The following is a 21,227-nucleotide window of genomic DNA, read 5'->3' on the forward strand; positions in this document are numbered from 1 at the left end:
CCCCCCCCTCCTCCTCCAACACTTATAATAGTGTAAAAAGCTCAGGATGCCAGGGCCATGTGTATGGATGTTGATGGCGCGCTAAGAAATGTTCTCCGAGCGGATTGAAAATATGCCTCAATCTCACATAGGACATACGTTAATACATAGATAAACGCCTCTTGAGTTAGGTAGCGGGTACCCATACCGGAGCCCGTCCAGCGTGCCGGTTAATCTTTTTAATAAATCAGTCGATGTTAACCTCCATCTTTCTCTTGCAACTTCCATTTATCATACTCTCATAAGATATTTTTCCCAAATTCGTAACATATCTTCTATATCAAAATGGCCGACATCCAAATCACCGAAGGCGAATTCGAAACTCCCTGATGACGCCCTTACCTACCAGAAAACCTGGGCTGTGAGACTCCCCAATCCTACAATCCAACATGTAGTAACATACAATAGCCCAACGAATTTCCTCATTGTATTGGTAGTATTACCTCAATGTTTCAACAGCTGTCTCGGCCTTATTTCCATATTACAATCTAATAGATGCAGGAAGCGAAGAAAGCGAAAAAAAACCAACCTGCTCCATTACGTATGAGAGCTGAGCTCAGGTATCAACCATATAAGCACCGTTCTTGGGTTCACTACAATCCAATGACATCCATGATGAAGTGCCGCTGGTTGCTATAAAAAAAAAAAAAAGGAGAAGATAAGAAGGTGAAATAAGGGAAAGGGGGCTAAGCATGTGGATCCTCAATCTCCCCATTAATGATCTTTTCGGGAATTTCCGTCTGCAGAACACCGTCCGAGCTCGTATACTCAGGCCTTGAATAGATTTCAATAGCATCAGCCCCAATACTGCCGACCGCATTCCAGAACGTCCAAGCTGACTGGAAGGGCACCCTCCACTTCCACCAGATCACATCATCGAATACCTCTGCAGACCCAGGAATCGGATTTGGTCCCCAGCTTGACTTGTCGTATGTATAGTGTAGGGCCACTGCGTTCTGTGACGGCGATTTATCGTCCAGCACCGCAAACCACGAGTCAGAAATACTCGTTGTCTGGGTATCAGTGTGTTTATCGAGGCGATCTTGGAAGAATCTGCGCAGCTCGTCGTCGCTTTTACCTTCAAAGCCGGTGTTGAAGTCTTGGACGGGGGTCTGAGTATTCCATTCGTCTAAGGCTTCCTGGTTTGGGGTGCGGACTAGACTAAAGATGTTGAATGCGTCGTCAGGTATAGCACATTCTGTCATCAGTCGGTTGATTACCTGGAAAGGTTTAGTAAGTGGTCTTGGACTGTTGTATGGGAGTACGAACGCTCGCGCGGACTTTTGAAGTGCAGAACAGGAGGATGGCGGACATGGTAGGCTTGGCGCTCTTACCCAATAGTTAAAGGGTGTTTTGATTCATAGGATAGAGAGCGTGCGTGTGGGCGATAGTGAAATAGGCAGTCGAGTTGAAAAGAAAAGAAAGACTGAACTCCCCAGGTCCCCCGCTTTCTAACCCCACGGGCGGGTTAGTCAGCCCATAAGGTCAAGAATAACCCTAACTAATCGGAAGGACCTATTGTTTCGCCTGAGACGAAGGAAGGAGGGCCAGGTACTAGCAAGTAACTTACCTGCATGTCAGACACAAGAACTGCGTGATCAGCCTGACGAAGCACTTCAGCTGAGTATGAGAAAACCGCATTCCACCACGCCACTCCTCCATCTGATTGGTTCTGTTTTACACAAAATCGTTGCTTTTTCTGTGTCCTACCCACACCAACCACTAATATGACCGATTGCCCGAGGGTCCGTCGCTTACGATATCAACAACTGAATGAGCTGACGAGCCTTGCGTCGACGACGAGATTCATTCCACTCACAGTAAAGCCAACGTTACATTCACCCCCTTGTGGGTGTCACCTGCCTGCACATGAAATCCAGCCCCCAGTGCACTATTGATTCTAGGTAGCTGGGGGCTGCAAAGCGGTGCGGCTGTATGCATTGAAGTTCATCATCTTGGGTGATAAAAGGTGGAGGGTTTCCCTAGAGCAGTCGATTAAAGCCTATCCAACCTGCTAGACTTGGTTAGGTCCGGACAAAGATTGCTCTCAGAATGCAGCTTACCAAGTCCCTCTTGGTATTCGCACTTTATGTGCTTGGCACTCAGCATGCGCTAGCAGTGCCTGTCAACCCCGAGCCTAACGCCACGAGAGTCGAAAATGTCGCCCTTAAAACAGGAAGCGGTGATAGCCAGAGCGACCCCATAAAGGCGGACTTGGAGGTTAAAGGCCAGAGTGCTTTACCATTTGACGTCGATTGCTGGGCTATCCTATGCAAGGGCGCTCCCCATGTCCTGTATGTCTCCCCCTATTAAGACTCTTTGTGACACGTATGTTTGACTAACATATACCGCACGCCTAGGCAGCGTGTGAACGAAAAGACAAAAAATGGCAATCGCGATCGGAGCGGCGCAAACAAAGGGCCTTTCAAAGATCCTCAGAAATGGGGCATCAAGGCCCTTCCACCTAAGAATCCGTCTTGGAGCGCACAGGACTTCAAGTCACCTGAAGAATACGCATTCGCTTCTTCCCTTCAAGGCGGAACAAGGTAGGCTAAACTCATTAGACCTCCTATCAATGTGTTGTTGTCAGCTAATTCGGATGTGATCAAGTGCCATCCTTGCACCCGTCAACCTCGCTGCTCAGAACTCCCAAGGCGGTGTTCTAAACGGCTTCTACTCAGCGAACAAAGTAACGCAATTTGATCCTAGTAAGCCCAAGGAGACCAAGGGTACATGGTTTCAGATCACTAAATTCACTGGTGCGGTTGGGTAAGAGTATCCAGTATCATGATCATATGCGGTTTACTAAGAAGACACTAGTCCTTACTGTAAGGCTCTGGGGAGCAGTGATAAGAGTGTTTGCGATAAGAACAAGAATGTTGCGGGGGACTGGGGCTTCGACCCGGCGAAATGGGCATATCAGTATGATGAGAAAAACAACAAGTTCAACTATGTTGGTAAGTAATTAGTTCGCTTCTGTGAGAGGAGTATGGTTGGATGTACAGTGTGTGCTACTCGTTTGAGCCCTTGTACGCAATTGGTATGAGGAAACATCTTTGCGAAACCTAAAGGTGTTGGAAAGACTCAGCAGATGTCTGAGTACCCATCCTACCCACAAACAATTTACATGACGCTTGGACTACTCCAGTTCCCAATAGAATATTTATGATTGACTTGAAGAAGTCGGCCTTCGGTAGCTATCGTAGACTAATACTAGCATCAACGAGCAAATAAGACTGTTCAGAGCTTACCATCTGGGGTAAAATATCACCCGATAAAAGTCTCCAATGAGCTCAACCATTTAGTAATTACTAACTTTCCAAAGACTGTACTAAACACAGATAATGGGAGCTAAAGAATTCCATGTCATAGAAACCAGACGATTATTCACTCTTTTGCTTCCAGATCTTGATAGAAAAATGGTTCATGAGACGTAAGCTTTGTGCTTATTTTCAATGAAATATTCTAGTAGGATTCAACGTGGAAAAGTTGTGCAGTCTGCTCAGGGTCTAGGAATGATCTGGTCCTTGAGCAACTCAAGACCTTGGGCAACGCCAACAACCTTGTCTTTGACGCCGAGCTCCTTCAAGGTGACTGTCTCCTCGGGGTAGAACTTGTTCCAATCCGGGTACTGCTCGCTAAACCGCAACTGGCTGGCTATCTCTGGTCCAAATAGGGGGCCATATGCTTTGGTCGCCTCTGAATCGGTCAGCTCGGCATACACTGCCGTCTTTCCAGCAGCTTTGCTCCATTCCTCCGCGATCCGGGTCCAGGAGATAAGGTCGGTGATAATGGGTACATACTTCCCATACGTTTTCTCTGGCTGGGATAGAATTGCCTGGACCACAATGCCAGTGTTCGTCGCCACGATTCCGCCACAAGGAACGATCGCGTCAGGCTTTGAGGCTTGGGCCAGAATGTAGTTGCCCAAGAATGGTTGGGGTTGCATTGAGGGCAGATTGGCAAAGTTATCTAAATAGAATCCTGTCCATACAAACGTCGTCTTCGCTGCCAATTGCGGTAGCGATGTCTTGACATAATCGGCACCCCTGGCCTTTGCATCCCAATGCGGGCATGGCAGCTTCCCCCCCGAGAGTTTGTCGCAGGATGGCAGAACGCTGAGGACCAAGTGTTTGAGGGTCGGGATTTGGGCGGCCGAGTCCGCAATGTTGATGAGATGCTGAAGCTCTACCGTCTGTGCAGTATCGATGCCACCCTGGAATACGGCAGTCCAGAAATCAGACACTGCGAAGATAGCAGTAGCGCCCTTGAAGGCTGCCTGTAGGGTGCCGACATCATTCAGATCGGCAGCAACAATTTCAACCCCTATAGCCTCAAGTGCTTTGGCCTTGGCGCTGGCTGCGTTGCGAGTAAGACCTCGTACTTTCCATGAGGGATCTTTGGCCAGGACACGAGCAACTGAGCCACCTTGGGTGCCAGTAGCGCCAACAATGACAGCCAGAGACATAGTGTACGAGGTGATGATAGCCGGATGAGAAGTAATGCTGCAACTGTGACAAGAGGAAATGATGGTCTTAGAGAATGTGAGTATGTCTTGGGACCACGTCTCGATATTTATTATCTCTCTAGACCTTACTTCGAGGTCACGCCACCCTTGAAGTGCTTAATAATCAGTTTTCAATACTCTGATTGTCAGTCACAAAATACTTAAGTTTTACGCTATTTACCTAATCTATTACTAATAAAATACTATTTCTTTTATACTTTTATATATTATTTTATCTCTAAGTAACTTTCTAAAGTACTTGTAACTTAATATCAATTTAATATTCTTTTAATCAGTAGTCAAACTCAATCGGCTCTAAGATAAATATTTATTAGAGATTGGATGCCAAATATATAAGGGTATCATCTTGTCTCATGGGTTACTGACTGAGAGTCTGAATAAAAGATATAGATTAATTAATTTATTAAAGCTTTAATTTCTCTTAAGTCTTAATAAGTTTAGATAATTAATATCAATAGTGAGGATCCTACTTCAATCAAAATTATAAAGAGAGAAAAGGATCTTGAGTCGGTGCTACATTTTCGACTAATTACAAAACACAGAGTCAAATGAAACAATATAAGATAAATAACCTCTTCATAGCTACCAGGCCAAATTATAATACCGCTAAGTCTGATTAGCAAGAGTTCCCTCTAAATGACTGACGTAAGAAACGTGCGCTGTCTTGGCGCGGCTCGAGATGGTAAAATCCTCGTATCTCAGCCTGACGCGGGGTAGTAGACCTGTGCGTGTCTACGGGGTGGCAGTAAGCAGTGAAATCTTCCCGAACCATGAGAAAGTTTAATGAGCTGAGGAGTAAAATATCCTCTAGATCAAGAAGCAGACATTCCAATCAAACCAGCCAGGGTATCAGTTCAGATCCTAGGCACACAAATCCAATTGAACAGCAGCAAGCGCCTCCGCTTGATTCCCCAACTCCTGATGACAACAAAAACAACAGGAGGCTGATTTCAATCCACGAGGACCTTTGGAATAGGGCTTACAAGGAGTTGAAAGAGGATCCGGTCAAGGAGAAGTACATGAAAACTTATGAACAACTAGTATCCGACATCTTTTTGAGACAGCCCACCAATGGATCAGTGTGTGCCGAACCCGTCCATGAAGGCAAAAGCGATGCCGATAATGCACCATGGACGGAAGACCAGTTACAACGCATTATCCAAAGAGGACTAGATAAAGTCAATGCAAGCCAGAAACGAATTGACAGCGCGTCCGAGGTTTTCGACGTGGTGCAGAATTTGAAGCCCATATTTAACGCCGTCCTGAGCAACACCCCACATACTGCCCTTCCATGGGCAATCGTTTCCTCCACTCTCAGCGTAGGGAATTCGTTAGAAGAGTGTTGTGAGTTACTGCTGACTGATCCCCCAGATTATTGCAAATCCAGTTCGATCAACCAAAGCTCTTTACGATGGGGTCAGCCACGTGGTTGGCAGGATGCAGTGGTATTCGAAGATAACCGATAGACTTCTTCAGACTGGTAGCGAGAATGGCCACCACAGACTCGAAGAAGTCCGTAAGCAGCTTGAGACTGGGATGCTCGATATGTACAAGTGTATGCTCTTTTATGAGATCAAGTGTGTCTGTTTTTACCACAAGAACCAGTTTTCGGTCTTTGTCCGTGGCCTTTTCAATGTTGATGACTGGGATGGAAGCCTGACGAAAATCAATGAGCAAGAAAATGCTCTCCGATCTGACCTGCAGCAATACAAGCTGGAGCAGATCCTTGATGGGGTGGCCGCCAAAAATAAAACGCGTGATGGGGTTGACGACGAGTATCGCGAGTGTCTGAAGTCTTTGGGCGTGGTAAACCCCCTGTTGAGAACCAAAGACATTATAGCACGAAAGAATGAGGTTCTTAAAGACTGTTATAAATGGGTATTTCAGACGAAATCTTATCAAGACTTCATGAATTGGGAAGGTGAGGACACGCCGAACCTGCTATGGATTCAGGGACAAGCGGGCACCGGCAAGACGATGCTCCTAGCTGGGATCATGGAGGAACTGAATACATTCCCCGCTAACTCCGTCTCGCCAACAACTCTACATTTCTTTTTCCAAGACAAGGACGGCCAGATTGATCAAAGTTTGATGGCAGTGAAGAGCCTTCTATGGTTATTGCTGAGCCAATACCCGTATCTCGTGCAATATGTTCATAAGCAGATGCAGGGTTCACGCGACAATTTATTCGACGGTGATTACGCCTTTACTATTGCTTCTGATCTGATCCGAGCAATGTTGCAGGACGATAAGATCGATCCAGTCATCCTTATACTCGATGGTCTAGATGAATGTGAGTATAAGGCTAGGACAATGCTAATCAGCTTTCTTGGATCGCTACTACAGCTGAACTCAAGAGACAACGTGAGGGTTAAGGTAATCATTTCAAGTCGTCCTCTGGAGGAGATTAAAATAGCAGTGAAGAGTATCAAGTCCACAATACTGAGAGCTACCATTGAGGTTGACAACATTTCGCTCGATGCACCAATCACCGCTTTTATCGAATGGAACATTGGTCGGTTAGAAGAATGTACCGAAGATAAAACCCGTCTACTTGCACTTAGGAAGGAGCTTCGCAAACGGGCAAGCAACACCTTTCTATGGGTTTCACTGGTGTGCCAAGAGCTCAGCCATTATGGGCTTCATATGTGGGAGGATATTCTTAGTGAAATTCCAGATGGCCTTGTAGAACTGTACAACAACCTTCTTGCCAGGCTAGAAGGGTCAAAATATAAACGTCATGTTCAAACTTGCAAGAGGGTTCTTATCATTTCAATATTGGCAAATCAACCATTGAGCCTTAGTGAAATAGCATTGCTTGCTCAAATAGAAGAAGGCTCGATCCGATCTATCGTCCATGACTGCAGGTCATTCCTCACTATCCAGGGAGATACAGTCTATCTGTTCCATCAATCTGTCCAGGATTACCTGCAAGATAACTATAGCCGTTTGCAAATCCAGCCCCGCGAACACATCCACCGATCAATATTCGAGTTGTCACTGAAAGGCATGGAAGATCAATTACAAAGGAACATGTACAAGCTTCCTTATGCAGGTTCCATCTTCGAGATGAACAGCCTCCCAGATCCAGACCCACTGCGTGCGATCCGATATTCATGTCGCTTTTGGGTACACCACCTGAAGCACAGCGATTCCACGTACGATGCATGTGATATGATTTACTCATTCCTCCAAAAGCATTTCATCCATTGGCTAGAAGCCTTGAGTCTTATGCATATGATGCCCGATAGTATCGAGATCCTAGACGAGCTAAAACCACTAACCACTGTAAGTCTGCGTTTCACCCTATTTTTCCAATGATTCCGCTGATTCCAGAAAGTCACATTCTATACTACATGAGTTTCTTCAAGATGCAAAAAGGTTTACCATGAAGAATCAGCACACAGCTAGCACCGCCCCGCTGCAGCTGTATAGCTCTGGCCTTCTGTTCTCACCTCAGTCGAGCATTATCCGGCGAGAGTTTGAAAAGGAGATTCCCGCTTGGGTAATAAGGTTTCCCTCGATTGAGTCGAAGTGGGATGCGGTTTTACAGTCATTAGACCACCCCTCCGATGTGCGCTTTGCATGCTTCTCGCCCGATGGTCGACTCCTAGCATCTAGCTCCTGGGGCAGTTCAATAGCCGAATACAGCATTATAAATGTATGTGATGCAAACACGGGGGGACTAAAACAAAGGCTTAAATCTTCCAACTCCATGAGCTCGTTAGCGTTCTCTCCAGACAGCCAACGCCTAGTTGCGACGTGCTGGAACAACTGGATCAGGGTTTGGGATACCGTTACATGGACCGAATCAAATATTTCTCATCCATACGAAAGGTCTATAATAGGTTTTACTTCAAGAAACGACCTAATAGTCTCTACAGCGGGGTTCTCAACACTTTCAATATGGAATATAAGCCTATCAGCATCCTACCCGAAGATCAAGATTGAAACGGATGCGGAAATCGGAGCAGTGAGCTTTTCACCTGATGCTGAGCTGCTCGCCCACACTCGACGGGATAAAACTATCAGGATTTGGAAGACCTCAACCGGTATGTTTAAGCAGACCCTTGTGGACCTGGTAGGGAGCATCGAGGACGTCTTGGCCTTTTCCCCTAATAATGACATGCTCGTCTCGGGATCCCGCGATTCCTTTCGATTATGGAAGATAGCAGCTCAAGAGCCGACCTTCACTTTCCCACACAGTGGGTCTGTCAAAGCAGTAGCATTCTCCAGAGACAGCAACTTAGTTGCATCAGGGTGTTCGGATTATGTCATTCGGCTGTGGAACACACGTACTGGACACCTCGAGCAGGTCTTAGAAGGGCATTCATCCACACCCATCTCTCTGTCGTTTTCAGTAGATGGCCAAGTACTGGCGTCTGGCTCAGAGGATCACACCCTTAAACTCTGGGACCTAACTCAAGGAAAAAGGGACCCAACACAGAATTCCGAACGGATAGCCCTGCCATATTCGGACAATCTATCGGACATGACGATTGCTGCGATCGAGCTTTCCCCTGACGAGCAACAAGTAGCAGCGGGATCATGGGGCGGTGTTGTTACGCTGTGGGATTTGAAAACTGGAAATTTGCAATACACTCTGAAGCAGACAACGTCTTGCTCACACTTAGCGTTCACACGAGACAGTCAGCAGCTAGTATGGGCTGGCTTTGAAACTGAAAACCACGTGTGTAATGCAAAAAGCGGGAGTTATGAAGGAGAAACCATGAAACGTCCGGCTCTACTGCGTCTACAGCGCGAGCCCTCAACGCGCAAGCCAGAGGTTCTGTTCGAGGATGGGTGGGTGGTTGCAGTCAGCAGTGGACAGAGAATCCTATGGCTACCACCTGAACATCGTCCTGCCCACTGCATAGATCTACAATGCATTAAAAACGGCAACATGTTGATTTGCGGAACTGATAAAGGCCATGTTCATTTCTATGAGTTTCAGGTAGGTGGGGATTTGACCTGATACTCTGAGTTCATAGATGGATGGTGGTTACAGCTGGGCAAAATAGCTATGAGAAGGCTGAGAAATAATATATCGCCGTTGGCCCAACTCATCATGGTGGACTGAACATTTAGACATAGCTAAGAACAGAGACTCGATTATCGTAGATGAACCAATTCAATTTCTCAGAGTCTTGCTAAACATCCATGACAGGAGCCAACGTCTCCCACAGTGCACACCGATCTTTTTGCGTTCCTGTAATGACCTCCATCGCTGTCTGATTCGTCTGTATCTTCAGTCTCTCTCCTTTCCCCAATGGCATCCAGTAAGGCGCGCCCTCGGCTCTGAAACTGTTAGGGTCCAACGTTTTCACAAAGCTAATGTAATAATTCATGACTATAGGAACAATTCCGGCATTGATATTCGTAATGCTGCTGCTAAGTCCACCCCCGTAGCCCAAGCCAAAAATGGCCTCTGTCTCGAAGGTATGCGGAACTCCCAAGCCCTTGTGAAGGGTCTCTGGATCTTGCACATTATATCGATAGCTCCAAACCTTATCATCGCCCACAGGGTAATATTTTGTCATTTGAGTGCTCATTTGAATGCCTGGACAAGTGAAAACAGCATCTCCAAACGCGGCAGACGCAGCAGGGAAGTATTCTGCATGAAGCGGAACGGGCTCCATACCATGATAAGCGCGATTAATCGATTTCAATTGGCTTGTGCTTAGCCTAGGGTAGAGGCTGGTCAAGAATTCGGATATATCGGCCGGACTCGTGGCATTGTAGGCGAAGTTGGAGCCTTCATTGGTGTCTCCGCCGACAATCAATGGAACACGGACAAATTTTTCATTCGCAAAGAGAGTATATAGACGATCCTGGATGAGAGTCCCGTCCACAACTGGGACGAAACCCCAGAATGAGGGCGTTGTACGTGTAGGATCTGTCGGGTCTGGTGAGGTAGCCTGTGCTTTCTGAATGGCTGTGATGTTGGCAGATCGCAAACACGACATCGTTGAGCATCCGACAGCCTCCATGAACTGACTCAACTGTGCCTCGGATTCAGAACTATTCCTTTGGGCAGGCCAGAATGGACTCTCAGCCACTGCTCCTACGAAAAGACCGTCATTGCGGCCCCCGTATGCTGCAAGATGGTAGGCCACCGAGCCTGCGCCGGCCGACGCACCATGTATGACGATATGATTTGAATTACCGCCAAACTGGAGTCTGTCAGACTGGGAGAATATAGCTCAAATGGATAATGGTAGGTTTCCTTACCAGGTGAATATACTTTCTTACCCATTGGAGGGCTTTTCGCTGGTCAAGCAAGCCAACATTGAGGTCACCATCTTGCTGGACTTTTTGACCAGCTAAAAACCCCAGTGCTCCCACACGATAGTTAAAGTTAACCAGTATAATTTCATGTCCGGATTCCTCTATCACTTGGGTACCATTGTAGTTTGCATTCGAATTTGTCACATATGCACCACCCTGAATATACATCCAAACAGGGAGGTTGGACCCTGGTGTGGCATTAGATGGGGTAAAAACGCTGATGAAGAGACAATCCTCGGCTGTTTCTTCAGTAACATTCTGGCCGGTACCGACACAAACTGGACCAAACTATCAGACAAATTAACAACCAGTCTCCTTGAGAGACCTGTAGCCTCTTACCGCTGATGCATCCTGAACGGAAGACATTCGAACGGGTTCTTGGGGAGCCCGAAAACGAAGCTCTGCTAGTGGTGGTGCTGCATATCGCATGCCCAGATATTGATCTACTCCGGCCGGAAGTCTCACTCCTTGGTACTGAGCGTAGTCAAGCTTGATCGTCGGTCGGGGTGAATCAAGGGGAGCAGCATTTTTAGCCTCAGCCAAAAAGGTTAATACAATGGACAGAAAGATGGCTAAGTTCATATTTTGCCTTCAAGAAACGTTATTTGGGGGCACGCAATACTTGGTACCACACGACTATTTATTGACAGGCGGGGTAATGCAGACGAACCCTGCTGTTGCACGGCCTTATGCTTATATAGAATTAGTATAAGATGGTTGCATGCGGGGATAGTGGGATAGAGTAGACTATCAGATGGAATTGGCCATGTTCCAGTAAGCTAACAGATGGCAACTTTCGCGGAAAAATTTCCTCCACGCTGCTAGCATAGTAATTCCACGATTTTTCATCGTGGGTTGCTTCAAAGCATTATCCATCTAGGCACGAGGTTCCGAGGTCGCTATAGTTTTCTACGTCACGATAGAGGGCAAATTATATGCATTATTTGAGAGAGGACGGTGTCAATATCAACACCCCCGCAGGCTTCCCCGCAAGCACCTCGGGACAATCTGGACCGAACTCTCTTCAGATTGATTTACGTTTTCTCTGGCTTGTTTCTCCTAATTTACTATGACCGATAATTGTGTGTTACTATACAAAGCTAATAGCAGTGGATATGGACTACTAGTCTCTCACGGGAGAACAGTCCCGGATCCACCTAATCACTTCCAGCCTCCCCATAATTCGTCGATCAAGGGTATATTAAACGATTTTGGTTGTACTTTATACTGTATGTCATTGTAAAAAGAGGCTCATCAATATCACCTCCATTTAAATCAAGTTCAGGAATCACATCTCGCAGATCTCGGTAATATTATTCGAATAAGATATAAGAATACGTTGAGTCTCCCTCGTGCACACGTTCCCATGTCCACAGACCCGGAGGTAAACTGGTCAACACCGGCTGCAGCTCGATTCCAACTCATGCGTATGCTATCTGCAGCTCTACCCGCTCTTTTTTCCCAGTACTCTATCCTAACTGGATGACCAATTCCCTGCCTAATTGCGATCCGCTTGAGATTGGGTAAATGCGAGTGCAGGTCAATAAGCACGTGTCACACATAATCATGCAGTTTCTGCCCATCAATCCATGCTCTAGTCGCTTTCCTGTTGTCCCACTAAAGACACATCCATCAAGTCATTCCGGGTGAGAATAATGGTTGTTATGCTCGATACATTCTAGTCCAGGGCTCAAGGTACAAGACCAGACCTTCGGATGGGGACGGTTTTTAGTGGGGGCATTCCGCGGCCATGGAGAATTTTAGGTTATGTATGATCACGTGTCGCTCAGGCCCTAAGCCCTGTAAAAATAGGTACAGCGCAGATTAGTATAGGTCGACTATACCAAATCAGCCCGCAAAAGATCTGTACCAAAAAGATGAAATCGTAGGCTGCATATACATTTTGATGATCCAAAGTTCGAATATAGCATATCTATCTGGATATACAACCCATATATAAACTCCTTAGATTGACACAGGTCGAATCGACGGATCTCTCATAAATCTTCCAGTGCATGGTAAATCCAGGTTGGGATAAATATATATCTAGCCGGCATTCAGAAGGTGTGGGATTAATATTGACTCCAAATCTGGATATAACCTACAGCTCATATGGATCATATACATATATTGTGGCTTAAAGTCTTTAACTATCATGAGCTTTTTATATTGCTTTTCCACCCTTTTTTTTTTTTTCCCCAGCTATTTCGGGAATTGGATGTGCTGCGGGTTTTGTAACCTGCGGATGCTGGGTCTAGAATCTACAGTCACACCGCTGCGGGTTCAGTGCGGGTTTGCGGGGATTAACAACTACTATTACGGGATAAACCATTGGTTTTTTGGTTGAATATCAGAAAATGCTGTTCAAGATTTTCCCAATTTCTCCTGGCATGGTAGGGTGAGAGGACTCTTATGTATATAATTTTCCTTACCTTTCCTTGGAGCAAGAAATTGAGTTGCCAAGACTGCAAGAGATCATCAACGCAATAGCCGTCGGATAATTAGACAAGCAGATTGACGTTTACGGGAGTTGACTATGTAAACGGGAGGGCCGGGAAAGGTAAAACCACCAAAGTATCAGTCCTTAGCCTCCAAAAGAGCTCTCCATTGACAACCGTCACAGCAACTTTTACAACAAGATGGGTACTGTGTATATAGTAGGCACGTGGTCCCAGTTTGAACGGTTCCCGGGGCCCGCTTTTCACTTGCTGGTTTACTTTTCTGCCCCTGATAAGATGAGAATCTCCGCTCATAACGCCCATAATACGCCCGCTATATCTGAGTACCATCCCAAAACGCTAGTTTATTAGAATCTCCCTGCTATGGGCGTTTGCCCTTATGCCGAAAATGTCTCTTATCTGTATCAATAGCACTATTAAGAGTACTATTACGACACTGCCGTTATTGCACGTTCTCTACAGCTTTTGTGGATGTAAACTTTGTGATGTGAAAAACTTCACCAGCCACTTTAGCTAGATCATATCTACTTGAAGTTCCGATATAAAAGAAAAACCTTTCTTATTCTACCTCCAATGTGACATTGCTGGTGAGACTGTCCTTACGGAGTACATTCTTGGCATCAACTATTCCTAATGTGGTAACCAGAATGTCGGCAGAATGGCAGTACGAGTACCCGTCACGCAGGACAGATATGACAATACAGCACTCGTCTTAGTACTATAGGTCTAGGATTCATCCGCTGGGATTTAAAATCGTGCCAAAAGAAGGTAGAAACTTACGTCGACAAGTCTTAGAAAGTTCTTCTTCCGATCGACGAACCCGCGCCACGGGCCCAAGGCGGAAGCGGGCAACAGCCAATCACAAGGCAGGACCCAGCCCTAGGCGAAGCGGGCCGTCATGTGACGCACACAACTCAATCTTTTCGGCCACAAAAGAATCTGTTGGACTTTGAAGCTTTCCGACGACGACCCCAACGACAACCGTACTGAGCCCTTTCACGATCCCTTTTAGGAGGCTCTGTCAAGATGACTGTCCAGAACCACAGTACGTGATTCCTTGAATTTCGATCCGCCGATATTTCTATATTCTCCCAATCGCTTCGTCGTGGTGTCCGGGTGGAGAGTTGCATGGTCCGAGTATGCTGATGAATCGTTCTTCAGGTTTGGCCTCTTCCCGCCGGAAGTCGCGCAAGGCGCACTTCAACGCTGGCTCCGGCGAGCGCCGTGTCATCATGAGCGCCCCTCTGAGCAAGGAACTCCGTGAGAAGTACAATGTATGTTCGAACAACACCGAAAACGATCTGCAAACCCCTTGAAGAAGTCGGAATGGATATTGGCATGAACCCTCTCTCCTCAGTCGGGATTGGGCTCGCTCACCCACTGGATTTTTGGATGGAGTTGGGAGGAAAGCAACACCAACGACATGAAACTTGGGGATGAAACAAGAAAACATAAGGAGCACAGTTCTGACGCAGTCCTCGATAGGTCCGCTCTCTCCCCATCCGCAAGGACGACGAGGTCACCATTGTCCGTGGAGGCCAGAAGGGCCGTGAGGGCAAGATCACCAGCGTTTACCGTCTTAAGTGGGTTGTCCACGTCGAGCGTGTCGTCCGCGAGAAGTCCAACGGCCAGAGCGTTCCCCTCGGTATCCACCCCTCCAAGGTCGTCATCTCTAAGCTCCACCTCGACAAGGACCGTGAGCAGATCCTGGAGCGCATCGGAAAGGGACGTGAGGCTGCCAAGGCCAAGTCTGCTTAGAGGGTTTTGTCCGGGGTTTAAGTTCATGTTGCAATGGCGGTGACGGCGCTGGAGTTCTGAAAGACTCGCAAATGCGAGATCCAACCTCCTATGATCAGGATATATCTGCTGGAATGAAAAACGAAAAAATCTACTTCCTCGGTTCATGGTCTGCGCCACGGGTTTTCAAGCCGTAGTGTTGGACTGTTTCCCCTTCAAGCGTATTTAGGGATAATCTACAGGCAGCGACTCAATTGTCAGAAGGCCGTTTTCCTTTTTTGTTCAATGGGTTTCTTGACCGCGGACTACTGTTTGATTTTCCCTCGTAGCGACGCCTTTGCATTCTTTCTCTCTCGGCACTGTCGTTCGGATACCAGAACGTTGCGCCAAAAGATCATCTCATCAAGAACGTCTCAACGGGCCTCGATAATTGAAGAGATGGGCGAAACACGTAAGAGGAATTGTGGCACCATACTCTGTAGTCATAAACCAGTGTCCCGCTTGCAAACTGACTTTGATGGTGAAGTACGGGGTACACCTCGCTTGAGGCGCCTTGCGTACCTAGATAGACTTGGTAGACCAAACAAACCTTGGAATCAACTTGCATATTTGATCTCAGTCGTGATTTTGGTGGCACCACCTACATACAATCTAGTTTTACTCTGTAGGTCTCATGTAGACTTTAGGCTTTGAAAAGGAATATACATTTTAGAAATGTTAGACCCTTAGCCGATGCGAATAGACTCACTGTCTATTGATATATATTCGTGACTCCGCTGATACTAGAGTCCATCAAGTATACTCAAGCCTCATAAGAGATTGCCTACGAATGCTTCCATCAATACCCATCAGGCGGTGCATACCATAACACAGAGACTGATAGCTACTTTTCATCGCAAAGACTGATCAGAGCATACTGGACGTTCGTGTTCATTTGACATTCAGGAACTGGAATCGCTCACACCGCCTTTCCATTCCGCCTTCCTACATCCGCAATTAGTGGCAGAATTCAGCTTATCAGGTCGCTTCTCTTCTATAATAACAATCTCACAGTCACGTGGGAAGCATCTAAACTCTGAAGAGTTTCGCATCTTCTTAAGCGAAACTGCCCGATTGGCCAACCAACTCACCGCCAGGTATTCAGGATGGGTTTAGCTTGGTCATTTGTCGGAGCGGTAATATCCGTGACATTTCTCATCGTGATGATTATTTCGCACCAGGCTTCTTGAAACTATAGGTTCAGAGGTAAACTGGTTATCACTTTGCGCTATTGACCTAGGGTCTCATTATTCGACAGAGTTCTTTACTGAGTTGAGGATGTACTGTTAGACGGCTAAGACACCAACAATTTTTGGTTACATATCCCTCAAATCTCATACTCTGTCCTATTGGAGATAGCAAAGATCACGCAGTGTAACCTCCGGCTTTCATGATCATTTGAAAGATTTGGCTGTCAAGCTCCGCATCTTCAACGGTGGTTTCAACTAGAGTTCCATGCACTACCCAACTATATAGCTCTTTGAGCTGTAAAGTGTAAGGATCTTCGTAGGTTCTGCGAATGATAGTTTCACGGTACCCATCGCCAACCTTTTCACAGATGTGCAAGGTAGTCGGAAGCCCTTTCACGTAGGGAGTGTCGTACTGCATGCGGACCGATTTGATTTGACTGTATATTTCAATATGGGCGTCGAAGCGAGGGACGGAGTCCATCCCGGATGCATAGCTCACTGCAAAGCCGGGATATTGGAAAAGCACACTATTGATTCATGGTTATTTTTGAGCACGATCTCGGCCAGATTTTGAAATTTTGACCCACTTCCAAAAGGGATACCCAAGATTTGCTCCCAGAACTTTGGTTGGCATACCCAATGCTTCCCGCATCGCAGACAAGTCATGGTTCCCTAAGCCTCCAAGGATACGCCACATGGACGTGGAAGACTCTGTAACTGGGACTCCACATTCTGCTACCAGAGCCTGCCTCACGAGCTCTGTAGCGCGTGTGGTTTTGTCCTCGATATCTTCCGGGCTAATGTCAGTGAACCTTTTTGGGAAGGTTTCAGATTGGGAAACAAAAGCGCTGTTAGGGCCGATGATATCTTGGGTCAAGTCAGTCTGAGTATCCATTCTTCTTCTTATCGTGAGGACAAGGCTGACCTCTCACTCGAGCATATGACACTTGATCCATTCCACCAATCTCTTTCACCCCGTCCACAAATGCTGCTGCGTGGCGTCTCATATAGCCACCTCGCCGCACCCGATCAGTCCAACACGGAGAACCGATTTAGATACCATTTTCTTTTTGCCTTTGATTATGACCCAGAGCGATCATTGTGCGAAGGGATATACATTGTTATATTATCTTATATATCCCATTGATTCGAGGCATCGGCAATAACTCCGAAACTCCCCGCTCTTTACCCCACAAGAGGAAATCCACCTGCAATGTTAACTGTCGGCCGAATCTCCCCGTCTTCAAGTCCCCACACCATGAGTTCCAGCACGGACTCTTCCACTGTGGATCGAGTTATGGCAACCACTACCCGATCTCGCAACATGACACATCCGCGGAAACGAGCCGTTACCGCATGCGAGCATTGTCGCGCTCGAAAGATCAAGTACACGAATGAACGACACGAATGCCGCTCGTGTGTTCGCTTGGGGGCGAGATGTTCCTATGACCAGAGAGTGAACCATTCATCATTCGACCCAGCTAGCTTGCTGATCCTTGAAAAATTGGATCAAGTCCTTCGGAGACTAGGCCGCGATCCTAATCCCCCGTGTCACGATGTACCCCCATCGGACGGTTTGATGCGCGGTCATGACACCAACGTTCATACAGCCCCGGGGACAATGAGTGAAGGAAGGAGTGGCCTTGAGGGTCAAGGACGTCGGGCTCTTGATGGACTGCAGGTTCCTTCTTCATTCGCTTCCACCGATTCTGTATTCGCCTGGACTGCCTTTGGTGACCGGTTTGGTCAAGGGTGTCTTGCGGAAGAACTGTTCATTGCAGAACACTTGTCATCAGCGGCGTCGGGCAATCCCTTCCAGCTACCACCAGAACATGGCAGTCTAAAAAGCGTGGTGGCATTTGCGAGGGTGATATTCCGAACCTCATTACCAGTTTTCTGCACCTAGTTCACATCAAAAATCCAATCTTGGACTCCAAATCGATTAAGCCATATGCGTATAGAGTCGCCGAGAATGGGCTTGGGTGGGATTCATCTTCATGCTTAGTAGTAAGTGAGACGAGCGGTGACTCATATCAATATGCATATCTGACCTGGTCAGTTATTGGCATGTGCGCTAGGTGCAGTTGCGGCCCCATTTGATCCAAGGACCGGACCTCTTGACCAACACCAGTCGACCCCGGCGCATGTTATCGAAAGTGAAAAGGTTGTAGCGAAGAACTCTTATCAGCTTGCCTGTCGAAGGCTCAGTCTTTTGGGTCGGAGCCTCCTCGCCTCCCAATGCTACCTTCTATCTGGAATTTATCTCATGTACACGATACGCCCTCTGGAAGCAAGGTTTCATTTTCACCAAGCCTCGTCGATCTACGCCATCTACCTTAAAGGCCAAGTCGCTCTTCAGCAACGGAGGGAACTTGACGGCCAGCTTCTGGGGTCAGCCAATCGCCGGCTAGAACAGCGCTTGTATTGGACCTGCTTCAAATGGGAATGGTAAAAACTATCTAATCAGGAAGGGCTCAATGCTTACGCATCACTGAAACAGTGAAATTCACGTAGAGCTAGATCTTCCCGCATCAGAGCTCGCAACATTGGCGTAAACTCACTACCTATACGATCGACTTGGTATTCATATAACCTTCCATCCTCCTATGGCCAACTTCATATCTCCTCGATTGTTCCCTACAGTTTTCCTATATGACACATGGCGGGAAAATGGTTCTAAAACCCTCTCAAACACGCGAATCACCGGATGCGGCCGTTGGTGACACCCTATTAGCTGTGCTCCCTCAAGATGAGCGTCCATGGTGGAAGAAACTTCATCTGCTCAAGCTCAATCTTATCTTGCTGAACTGCATTTACTCGCTTCTGCAAATGGTTATGATGGCACCATGATGAATGGTCTCCAGGCTTTACCTCTATTAGTCAATACTTCACCAGCTTTTATACATCTCCTATCTTATTTTCAGTGACTTAGCGAACCCATCACCACACCGTGACTCTTGCCTACCTAGGTGTAGGCGTAGTTTCCAATGTGATTAGTAATACTCACCTATTCTTGAGTCACGCCGAAGCTTTATATATGAGATTAATATATCTATATTTATGGCCAGATATACCAAGCTCTAATTCATACTGATACCGTCGTCCGGTATAGAGGCCAACATTAAATACTCTGTAATGCTTTGCGCCATTGCTCGGTTTCCAGCTTCCATCAAGTTGAAATGATATGCAGACATTCTAGTGTCCGTAGTATGTGTATGGAGATCGACATCAGTTATACCATCTGTCGATCGACCTAACAAAAAACTAGCAGGCTTTGTCAAGATCAAACTTCAGCCTGGTGAGAGCAAGCCAGTCTCAGTATGTGTGGACAAGGACGCTATTGTATACTAGGATGAGATGGAAGAAAGACACATGGTCCGTCGATGCTGAGACTTACAAGATGTATATTTGGAACTCCAGTGTAGACATCTCATGTACATTGGATTTCAAGGTTGAATCCAGTTTTTCATATGGACCGTGAGTCGGATCAATCAATTTTGAAACATAATTTCCACAGATAAAATCAATACCTAGTGTGAAATCCTTCTCTCTGTTTGCTTAGGTGTGCTTTTATCAAATAATAGTCTAAATAATGACATGATGCCCCTTGCAGGAGGATTGGCTTTCAAGGATATGACAACGTTGCATAAGGATAAATCCGATATGTCAATATCAGCCCCTGAAGCGCAATGCTATGGCTGGCATACAATAACTGGAAACATTCTTCTAATTCTGACACGTTCTAGTCGTTTGACTAGTTAGTTACCGTAGATCCTATCGGCGCACAATGACCTTTACGTTGAATATAATGTGAGAGCACCTGTATCTAAATGAAATATCCAGCCTCTAAGCTCCACTTTACCATAAAAAAGAGGCTACTGGTAGGCAGGAAGTACGACTTTTTTCTACTAGGCAACACGATCGGGGACCTGCAGACTATTGGCAGTTCCTACTGCTATTGTATGACAGATAACAAAAGCCGTCGATCATATTTTCTGTGGAAACTATGTGTTCTTAAACGGCCTTTTCTTGTTGCACAGTGAAGACTTGTCATTTTTTTTTAGTACTAATGTAGTTACAATTATCTAATGCCTGCCACACTCTGATTATCGGGGAGATAAAATAAGAAAAGAAGGGCAAGAAGCAATGGTATAAAAAAAGAGGAACGCTTCCACTTACATTATGGCTGTCACATCCTTGCAAAGTCTCAAGTGCCATCATCAGATAAAGCCTGAATAATTCCGATACTACTTTGTCGTACCGTGCATATTCAGCTGCTCAAAATGAAGCTTTTGCAACACCTCTTTCCCTTGGCTATGGCCTTTCTATCCATGACCAGTGCACTCCCAAATCCTGTGAGTACTCCATTCGCAGAATGACTCCCAGGTACAAAACTAAGATAAATGACCTTAGGAAATGATACAAGGTGTTGAGCTGAAATCTGACCCCAAACCACCATCCTTGATCTACAACGACCCTGTCGGCGGAACCGGGGGAAAGGACTTTTCAGCTATCTCCACAGCTTCTCAGACTATCGATACCCTCCACTTCTGGGTCGGAGATGGCGGTGGTCAACCCAAAGTACTCCGAGGACTCCAAATCACCTGGTCCGACGATCGGAAGAGTGCAGTCTACGGAACGATGACGGATGAGTACCAGTCATTCAAATTTGCACCAGGTGAAACCATCAAGGAGATGCAGATTGCCGGGGGTTTGCGCGCAGATAGCATAGCTTTCACAACAACTTCCCGCTCTTTCTTTGCTGGTGGTCAGGGAGGGAAGAAAGTTACGATGAATGTGGGCAGTGGCATACTTGTGGGCTTTCAAGGAGGAGCGGCGAGGGACATTGATCGCCTTGGAGCTATCTTTGCACAAGTCCAAGACTCTCCTACCCTGAAGGTTGGGCAGTGTATGGATTGTAATCAGTCGTGAATGATTTTGTGCATA

At 46.5% G+C, this 21,227-nt stretch overlaps 10 protein-coding genes across 10 annotated transcripts; 6 read left to right on the top strand and 4 right to left on the bottom strand.

Annotated features, from left to right (window-relative positions):
* Positions 1–408: 408 nt before the first annotated feature.
* Positions 409–1,440, bottom strand: BDV27DRAFT_84465 (uncharacterized protein). The gene is made up of 2 exons (XM_032077757.1): positions 1,309–1,440; positions 409–1,259 (listed from the first exon to the last, which is right to left on the bottom strand). The coding sequence occupies exons 1-2, from the start codon at positions 1,351–1,353 to the stop codon at positions 726–728; spliced, it is 579 nt and encodes a 192-aa protein (XP_031929935.1). The 5' UTR covers positions 1,354–1,440; the 3' UTR covers positions 409–725.
* Positions 1,441–1,859: 419 nt separating this feature from the next.
* On the top strand, positions 1,860–3,175 carry BDV27DRAFT_84478 (uncharacterized protein). Its single transcript, XM_032077758.1, has 4 exons — positions 1,860–2,333; positions 2,400–2,585; positions 2,650–2,808; positions 2,860–3,175. Exons 1-4 carry the CDS (start codon positions 2,092–2,094, stop codon positions 3,002–3,004), a joined length of 732 nt encoding a protein of 243 aa, XP_031929936.1. The 5' UTR covers positions 1,860–2,091; the 3' UTR covers positions 3,005–3,175.
* Positions 3,176–3,225: 50 nt separating this feature from the next.
* On the bottom strand, positions 3,226–4,561 carry BDV27DRAFT_124707 (NmrA/HSCARG family protein). Its single transcript, XM_032066144.1, has one exon. It carries the CDS (start codon positions 4,505–4,507, stop codon positions 3,542–3,544), a length of 966 nt encoding a protein of 321 aa, XP_031929937.1. The 5' UTR covers positions 4,508–4,561; the 3' UTR covers positions 3,226–3,541.
* A 776-nt stretch (positions 4,562–5,337) lies between these two features.
* BDV27DRAFT_155491 (uncharacterized protein) lies at positions 5,338–9,542 on the top strand (the record flags this gene model as incomplete). Its single annotated transcript, XM_032072151.1, has 3 exons — positions 5,338–5,886; positions 5,939–7,855; positions 7,908–9,542. The coding sequence occupies 3 exons, from the start codon at positions 5,338–5,340 to the stop codon at positions 9,540–9,542; spliced, it is 4,101 nt and encodes a 1,366-aa protein (XP_031929938.1).
* A 175-nt stretch (positions 9,543–9,717) lies between these two features.
* Positions 9,718–11,437, bottom strand: BDV27DRAFT_155492 (putative carboxylesterase; the record flags this gene model as incomplete). The annotated part of the gene is made up of 3 exons (XM_032072152.1): positions 9,718–10,740; positions 10,820–11,143; positions 11,195–11,437. The coding sequence occupies 3 exons, from the start codon at positions 11,435–11,437 to the stop codon at positions 9,718–9,720; spliced, it is 1,590 nt and encodes a 529-aa protein (XP_031929939.1).
* Positions 11,438–14,222: 2,785 nt separating this feature from the next.
* On the top strand, positions 14,223–15,627 carry BDV27DRAFT_124710 (60S ribosomal protein uL24). The gene is made up of 3 exons (XM_032066145.1): positions 14,223–14,359; positions 14,476–14,588; positions 14,800–15,627. Exons 1-3 carry the CDS (start codon positions 14,341–14,343, stop codon positions 15,070–15,072), a joined length of 405 nt encoding a protein of 134 aa, XP_031929940.1. The 5' UTR covers positions 14,223–14,340; the 3' UTR covers positions 15,073–15,627.
* An 828-nt stretch (positions 15,628–16,455) lies between these two features.
* BDV27DRAFT_155494 (uncharacterized protein) lies at positions 16,456–17,175 on the bottom strand (the record flags this gene model as incomplete). The annotated part of the gene is made up of 2 exons (XM_032072153.1): positions 16,456–16,807; positions 16,868–17,175. The coding sequence occupies 2 exons, from the start codon at positions 17,173–17,175 to the stop codon at positions 16,456–16,458; spliced, it is 660 nt and encodes a 219-aa protein (XP_031929941.1).
* Positions 17,176–17,538: 363 nt separating this feature from the next.
* BDV27DRAFT_155495 (uncharacterized protein) lies at positions 17,539–18,835 on the top strand (the record flags this gene model as incomplete). Its single annotated transcript, XM_032072154.1, has 4 exons — positions 17,539–18,020; positions 18,077–18,287; positions 18,340–18,728; positions 18,781–18,835. The coding sequence occupies 4 exons, from the start codon at positions 17,539–17,541 to the stop codon at positions 18,833–18,835; spliced, it is 1,137 nt and encodes a 378-aa protein (XP_031929942.1).
* On the top strand, positions 18,201–19,238 carry BDV27DRAFT_124712 (uncharacterized protein). Its single transcript, XM_032066146.1, has 2 exons — positions 18,201–18,287; positions 18,340–19,238. Exon 2 carries the CDS (start codon positions 18,933–18,935, stop codon positions 19,128–19,130), a length of 198 nt encoding a protein of 65 aa, XP_031929943.1. The 5' UTR covers positions 18,201–18,287; positions 18,340–18,932; the 3' UTR covers positions 19,131–19,238.
* A 1,325-nt stretch (positions 19,239–20,563) lies between these two features.
* BDV27DRAFT_155496 (uncharacterized protein) lies at positions 20,564–21,212 on the top strand (the record flags this gene model as incomplete). Its single annotated transcript, XM_032072155.1, has 2 exons — positions 20,564–20,635; positions 20,694–21,212. The coding sequence occupies 2 exons, from the start codon at positions 20,564–20,566 to the stop codon at positions 21,210–21,212; spliced, it is 591 nt and encodes a 196-aa protein (XP_031929944.1).
* Positions 21,213–21,227: the final 15 nt, after the last annotated feature.

This window comes from Aspergillus caelatus, assembly GCF_009193585.1.
Source record: "Aspergillus caelatus strain CBS 763.97 unplaced genomic scaffold BDV27scaffold_44, whole genome shotgun sequence".
In the NCBI taxonomy this organism is placed as follows: Eukaryota; Fungi; Ascomycota; class Eurotiomycetes; order Eurotiales; family Aspergillaceae; genus Aspergillus; species Aspergillus caelatus.

Coding starts and splice junctions, on each gene's coding strand:
- BDV27DRAFT_84465 (XM_032077757.1), bottom strand. CDS start 1,353: ATGTCCGCCATCCTCCTGTTCTGCACTTCAAAAGTCCGCGCGAGC. Junction 1,260..1,308: donor CTTCAAAAGTCCGCGCGAGC/GTTCGTACTCCC, acceptor AAACCTTTCCAG/GTAATCAACCGACTGATGAC.
- BDV27DRAFT_84478 (XM_032077758.1), top strand. CDS start 2,092: ATGCAGCTTACCAAGTCCCTCTTGGTATTCGCACTTTATGTGCTTGGC. Junction 2,334..2,399: donor AAGGGCGCTCCCCATGTCCT/GTATGTCTCCCC, acceptor CCGCACGCCTAG/GCAGCGTGTGAACGAAAAGA. Junction 2,809..2,859: donor AAATTCACTGGTGCGGTTGG/GTAAGAGTATCC, acceptor AGAAGACACTAG/TCCTTACTGTAAGGCTCTGG.
- BDV27DRAFT_124707 (XM_032066144.1), bottom strand. CDS start 4,507: ATGTCTCTGGCTGTCATTGTTGGCGCTACTGGCACCCAAGGTGGCTCA.
- BDV27DRAFT_124710 (XM_032066145.1), top strand. Junction 14,589..14,799: donor AACTCCGTGAGAAGTACAAT/GTATGTTCGAAC, acceptor AGTCCTCGATAG/GTCCGCTCTCTCCCCATCCG.
- BDV27DRAFT_124712 (XM_032066146.1), top strand. CDS start 18,933: ATGACACATGGCGGGAAAATGGTTCTAAAACCCTCTCAAACACGCGAA.